The sequence below is a fragment of the Scyliorhinus torazame genome, chromosome 30, assembly GCF_047496885.1.
Source record: "Scyliorhinus torazame isolate Kashiwa2021f chromosome 30, sScyTor2.1, whole genome shotgun sequence".
Lineage (NCBI taxonomy): Eukaryota > Metazoa > Chordata > Chondrichthyes > Carcharhiniformes > Scyliorhinidae > Scyliorhinus > Scyliorhinus torazame.
Window position 1 is genome coordinate 26,794,617 of NC_092736.1, and position 6,796 is coordinate 26,801,412.

The 6,796-nt window shown below is 47.0% G+C and overlaps 1 protein-coding gene across 3 annotated transcripts in view; it reads left to right on the plus strand.

The window, feature by feature from the left end:
* snupn (snurportin 1) overlaps nucleotides 1–6,289 on the plus strand; it is a 38,729-nt gene extending 32,440 nt beyond the window's left edge. For 2 of the 3 annotated variants that reach the window (XM_072493037.1, XM_072493036.1), the window contains exons 8-9: nucleotides 2,461–2,541; nucleotides 4,886–6,289. In XM_072493037.1, the coding sequence (XP_072349138.1) occupies nucleotides 2,461–2,541; nucleotides 4,886–5,212 (408 nt within the window). In that variant the 3' untranslated portion in view covers nucleotides 5,213–6,289. The remainder of the gene's footprint in view (nucleotides 1–2,460; nucleotides 2,542–4,885) is intronic. The other variant, XM_072493038.1, reaches the window with a different exon arrangement.
* Nucleotides 6,290–6,796: the final 507 nt, after the last annotated feature.

The following is a 6,796-nucleotide window of genomic DNA, read 5'->3' on the forward strand; positions in this document are numbered from 1 at the left end:
ACAGACTAAAATGAGCTAAAGTGAGTTATTTCCAGGCACAGTACGGCGCCGAGGACCCGGGTTCGATCCCCCCACAAACCAAAGATGTGCAGGGTAGGTGGATTGGCCACGCTAAATTGCCCCTTAATTGTGGGGGAGGGGAAACACTACATCAGTATCCTTTCCCCAGTTGCTCTGGGTCTCGATCAGGCCTGGTAGATTGGGATCAAAGTCTCTCTCCTTTTAAAAGGTTGGACAGACTCCACCATTGGGAATCCACCATGTTCGACTGCCCGGAATCTTGGCCCCTAACTTGTCATTTCCCAGTTGAATAATAAGGGCAATAAGTGACGAATAAATGTAATTTTAATGAGTTAAAGATTTGATTAATTTGTTTGGAATTGAGCACCAAGGCGTGGGTTCGATTCCGGCCTCGGGTCACTGTCCGTGTGGAGTTTGCACATTCTCCCCGTGTCTGTGTGGGTCTCACCTCCACAATCTAAAGATGTGCAAGGCTGTCGATGCTAAATTGCCCCTTAATTGGAAAAACATGAATTGGGCACTTTAAATTATTTGCAATTGAGACACATTATGGGGACCGTGTAGAGGGAGCTCGAGTCCCAAAGCATATTGCATCTCGAGTCTTTTGTTGTTGAAATTATTGCCATTCCCTCAGACTGATCACCTTGACTTGATGAGCAGAGAATTACTTCTTCTTCAGCTATCCTGGACCTTTCTGTAACAACACAGATGGTCAGGCTGTGAAGGATAGAACCACAGAACCGAGACTTTTGAAAGTTGCAAGCTTTTAGTTACGGAGACGCTCCTCACATATTGTGCACCTCCGACAAAAGCCGCTCTTTTAGCTGCCCCTTGTATTTGTGCACAGACGAACACCACCCCCGTTAATATCCACCGCCTGAATACTATTCACAAACAGCTACCATTTAAAAAAAAAAAAAAAAAAAAAATCCAAATTAAATGGATAAATAGATTTTATCTCAAAAGAACTGAAATAGAGCGAAAGAAGTTCTATTCAAGTTTTACAAGAGACTTGCCAAGACCTCATCTGGAGTCCACAGTTCGGTATTTGTGCAATATAGATTCACCAGAATGATATCCAGACATCAAAAAATATGGTATGAGGAGATGTATAAAGTTGATTTGATGTAATCAAGGTCTTTAAAATGTTGGAAGCATCTCTTTTTTGTAGTGGGGTGGCATGCTGGTGCAGTGGTTAGCACTACTGTCTCACGGCGCTGAGGACCCGGGTTCGATCCCAGCCCTGGGTCACTGTCCGCGTGGAGTTTGCACATTCTCCCCGCGTCTGCGTGGGTCTCGCCTCCACAACCCAAAGATGTGCAGGGTAGGTGGATTGGCCACGCTAAATTGCCCCTTAATTGGAAAAAAAAATACTTGGGGACTAAATTTATTTTCTATATATATATATATATATATATACTTTTTAAGTGTTTTTTGTGGCTGGAGTCATGTAGCAAATCGTTGAAGCCAGCTGTCTTACCCAGGTACAGAAACAAAATATTGTGGATGCTGGAAATCTACAATAGAAGTGGCGGGTCCGGTAGCTTCATTTGAGGGAGAAACCAAATTAATGTTTCAGGTCGACAGTCTTTCACCAGAACGGGAAGAAATTAGAGTAACATGCTCCTGTTTTTATTTCAATTCTACCCGAGCAGTTGTCTACTGTATCATTTTTCACTCGGGCAGTAAGATGGTTGGCATTGGAGTGGGAATATCACCTCCGTGAGGTACACATTTGCTTCATGTATTTGGAATTCAGGTGGATTATATTGACGTGTTCGGAAACCCACTGTTCCACCCCAAATGTAAACGAACCTGCTGTTTGAACAAGGGACCTGTGACATCAAAGTAGGCAAGACTTTGCTCTGCCTCATCCACACAGCTGTAGAGTACATGAAGCAATACTGGAAAAGTAAACAAGGAGACGTGTAAACAGGGACACAATTTGGAATTGAAGGAAAAACAAGCTGGGCAGTATTTTAACCCCATCCTGGAACCTTTCCTATAACAACACAGATGGGCCAGGCTGTGAAAGATAAAACAACAGAACCAAGACTGTCTAAAGCTGCAAGCTTTTGGTTACAGAGAAGTACTTCGCATATTGTGATCCACCAACCAATAGCTGCTCTTTTAGCTGCCCCTGTATATGGCCCCCCCCCCATCTCCCCCATGGATATCCACTGCCTGAATATTATTCAAGAGCCCCTACCATAAAAACGCAAAATCAAGAAAGAAAAGATTAAGATAGCCACAGGAAAAGGAAACAAGATGGAGGGGAGCAGAGATTGCGGTCTGAAATTGTTCAACTTGAGATACGAATAAAGGGTTATGCTAGCAAAGTTAGGAAGGAAGGAAGACCGGAGGCTTGAGTATGACACAGGTTTGGGTTGTCATCGCTGTCGAAAGGTGCAAAAGTGAATCTCTTTCGTCTCTCTGCAGTTTAAGTTTGTGGGCCTGCCAAATTCGCCGTGTGCACCAGACACCATTTGCCAGACTTTGACTGCAAATTATCCATTTGAGGTAATCCAAAATGTTCGAAGAGAGTTTGAGCACTGTGTATATATCGATTTGTTTCATTCAGTCCCCTCTTCCCCAGGTTCTATTTTCATTGCGTTTTTCTCCTGAAGACAGCAGCCTGTATTGATCTGGCTGTTGTTTCCATGCTAGCCCATTCGTTTTGTTTACGGCTCAGCCAGAATAATATTCCCTGGAGAATCTCAGCTCCTGCCCACCCCCAAATGAATCCAGTTAATAATAATAATCGCTTATTGTCACAAGTCGGCTTCAATGAAGTTACTGTGAACAGTCCCTATTCGCCACATTCCGGCGCCTGTTCGGGGAGGCTGGTACGGGAATTGAACCGTGCTGCTGCCTTGTTCTGCATTACAAGCCAGCTGTTTAGCCCAGTGTGCTAAACCAGCCACATTTTACAGTGGAGAAAAATGTCAAAGTTAAAAATGAAACCTGTGGTAAACCTGGTGAGCCTCCGATTGTAGGGGAATTGTTGTGTACAAAATCCTCCGTTTTCAGCCTTCCATCCCCATCTCGTGTCCTTTTTTAAAATAAATTGTTTCATGGAATGTGAGCGCTGCTGGCTCGGTCAGCATTGACTGCCCATCCCTAATTGCCCCTGAGAAGATGGTGTTGAACCACCTTCTTGAACCGCTGTGGTGTCAGCACACCCGCGGTGCAGTTGGGGAGTCCCTAGATTTCGATCAAGCAACACTGAAGAAACGCGATCTGTTTCCAAGTCAAGATGATGAGTGGCTGATCTCTTGAGGGAGAAACCTGCAGGTTCAACTCCCACCTCAAAAGACTTGAGCACAAAATATCGGGTGACTCTCCAGTGGTGTCCTGAGTGTGCTGTCGTATGGATGAGATGTCAAACTGAGGCCCATCTGCCCCCTTGGGTGGATGTAATGGCAATATTTCCAAGAGAAGGCGTCATCTCCAGTATCCTGACTAATATTTTGCCATCACTCAGCAACTCTGAAACAGATACTTTGGTCATTACCTCATTGGTGTCTTTGGGAGCTTGCTGTGCCTATATTGCCCACAATATAACAACAGCTGGACTTCAGAAGGATATATTTGGCTGTAAAGCACTTTGGGATGTCCAAAGTTGTGAGGTCTGCTAGCAGCACAGTGGTTAGCACTGTTGCTTCACAGCTCCAGAGTCCAGGGTTGGATTCCCGGCTTGGGTCACTGTCTGTGCGGAGTCTGCACGTTCTCCCCGTGTCTGCGTGGGTTTCCTCCGGGTGCTCCAGTTTCGTCCCAGAAGTCCCCGAAAGACGTGCTTGTTAGGTGAATTGGACATTCTGAATTCTCCCTCTGTGTACCCGAACAGGCGCCGTGAATGTGGCAACTTGGGGCTTTTCACAGTAACTTCATTGCAGTGTAAATGTAAGCCTACTTGTGACAATGATGAAGATTATTATAACTCACGGCGCCGAGGACCTGGGTCAGTCCCAGCTCTGGGCCACTGTTCATGTGGAGTTTGCACAGCGGAACTAGCAATCCAGCGACCCAGGTTTACGCTCTGGGGATCTGGGTTCAAATCCCACCACAGCAGGTGGCGAAATTTAAATCCAATTTTTTTTAAAAAGCAGCCTGGAATTAAAAGTCTAACGGTGACCATTGTTGATTGTCGTAAAATCCCATCTGGTTCACTAATGTTCCTTTGGGGAAGGAAAACTGCTTTTTAATGGAAGGCATTAAACTGGAATGAAAAGCTGCTGGTCTGCTCTACATGAAACTCCAGATCCACAGCCATGTGGTTGACTCTTAATTACTGTCTGAAATGGCCCAGCAGTTACTGGGCCCAGCAATTGACACCCATATTCCCACATCCTCTTCTGCTCCCTCTTTCAGCCCCTCTCCCTCTTTTCATGCTTTTCAGATATTTATTCATTTAATGGGAGGCAAGGTTGCACAGTGGTTAGCACTGCTACCTCACAGCCCCGGGGACCCATTCCATTCCGGCCTCGGGTGACTGTCTGTGTGGAGTCTGCACGTTCTCCCCGTGTCTGTGTGGGTTTCCTCCGGGTGCTCCGGTTTCCCCCCCCCCCCCCACAGTCTAAAGATGTGCAGGTTAGGTGGATTGGCCATGCTAAATTGCTCCTTTGGTTAAGGGGTTATTGGGATCGAGCGGGGGAGTGGGCTAAGGTGCAGTGCTCTTTCAGAGGGCTGGTGCCGACTCGGTGGATCGAATGGCCTCCTTCTGCACTGTAGAGATCCTATGATTCTATTCCAAATATGAAGCTTGTGTGTACGGGTGAATACCTTTTAATAAACTGAGGTCCCACATTACGTTGGCTCCTCTTCCTCTCCCGAATCGGTGTGTGATCTGAATTGTGCATTGCAGGTGGATGGGTTGCTGTTCTACCACAAACTGACTCACTACACCCCAGGGAGCACACCGCTGGTCGGCTGGCTGAAGCCGTACATGGTGGCCGACATCCTGGGCCTGGCAGTGCCCACCTGCCCTTTGTCGGTGAAGCCCGAGTACGCCAACTCGCAAATGCAGCAGATCATCGAGCTGAAAAAGAACAAGGCCGGGGTGGACAGTGCCAGCCCAGGCAAGAAGGAGACCTGTGGATCGGGCCGGTACGAACTGGAGCATCTCTCCACTCCCAAAAAGGCCGCATCCTCACCCGCAAAAATGGAAATCGCGAGCAAAATCGAAAGCTAAGCTGCATGGACAGTGCAGTCCCCCTGCTGAAAACCCCGATTATTTATTGTTTAAAAAAAATAAACAGTTACATTTGAACTTCTGATAGGGCAGGCGATTATTGAACGGGAATGTTTGAGAGGAATAGTTTGGGGCTAGCTGTGCCTTTACTTGTCCTGCAGTTTGGCAGCGGGCGCAGTGATTCGGAGCAGGCACACAAAATATCTCGAGCTCCCACAGCAACTTTTGCCGCTTTTGAACCATCCTGCGTGAAGCTGGATGGTGAACCTTTTTAACAGCGGGGGAATCGGAATGACACTCGCCAGTAACGTCCCCGTAGTCATGGTGTACAGGGGCGGAGAGTTGTCGGGGTACCTGGGGAAAGTCAAGTGTGTTTTAGCATTTGGGTTCCGTCTTGCGCTGGAAGCTGTTCAGAGGCTGGAATTCGGAGTTGGTTTTTCTTCCAGCACTGCAGGTTAGGAATTTGGCAGGTGATGTATGTTTTTATTAACCTGGTCCATAGGGACACGAACAAAGCTGGCAGAGGGCCTGGAGATAGAAGCACAGGTTCATCAGTGCGCATCCCAGTAGGTGAAACATGCAGAGTTGGCCCCTTGCGAACCGGTTTGAAGATGTGCTTCCCCCTCAGCCCACTGGCACTGACAGAGCTTCCGTTGTCCACCCGAGACTTGCAAAGCATGTTGGAATTGCGACATTAAACATGGCTGCAATTCCCTCTGGCATTGTATACAATTCCTTCTGTATACTCTCAGCTATCCTCAGGGTCGTAGGAAGGCTCGAGACGAGACGCCATCTCTTGGAGCAACACCGTCAATTTCAAAAAGACAAATCGATTGCTGAATTGATTAGGTCTGATGTCTCCCCTTGACCCACCACCGTTGATATATCTCTGTAGTAGTGTGACACTTTGGTTGGGAATCCTGTGTTGTTACTTTGTGCCTGTTATATTCCAAGTTGTTTGTTTCTAAAGGTTGATTTATCGCTTTGCTGTTCAGCCCCTGTGCTGAGGATGATTAATTGTGCTGTCTACAAGTCATGTGACCTGCTTTTTAATAAATCAAAAACCTCTCCTTGTAATACCGCATGAATCGCAATGAATGGGCATCTTCATTCCTCCCTAATGTAATTACGTCTGCAGAACAAGGTTTTGAATCTAATCTGTCATCCTTGTCTTCTTACTAGGCGGGAGGAGATGAGGCGAGGGTCTCGGCAAGTGACACTCCGCACAGCAGCTTGGATTGATGCTTCCTTTTCTAACGAGAACAATATTCCCGTAAACCATGACAGTGCAGCAAAGTAACAAATTGTGGAGAAAGACTGGGGGGAGCTGAACTGAAGCATATGCTTGACCTGACCACCACCACCAAGCACGCGCGCGCACGCACACACACACACACACACACACACACACACACACACACAGTAGGATTTAATGCCCTTCCCACCCCTGCTACCACTCAAAGTCCTTAACAGGGCAATTAGTACCCAATTAAGTGCTTCAGCTAGTGTTCGACCAAAGGCAGGGAACCAGCCACACTGGAAGCCTGAAAAGCAATCATTTTTGAGTTGCACCCCCTGGGGGTG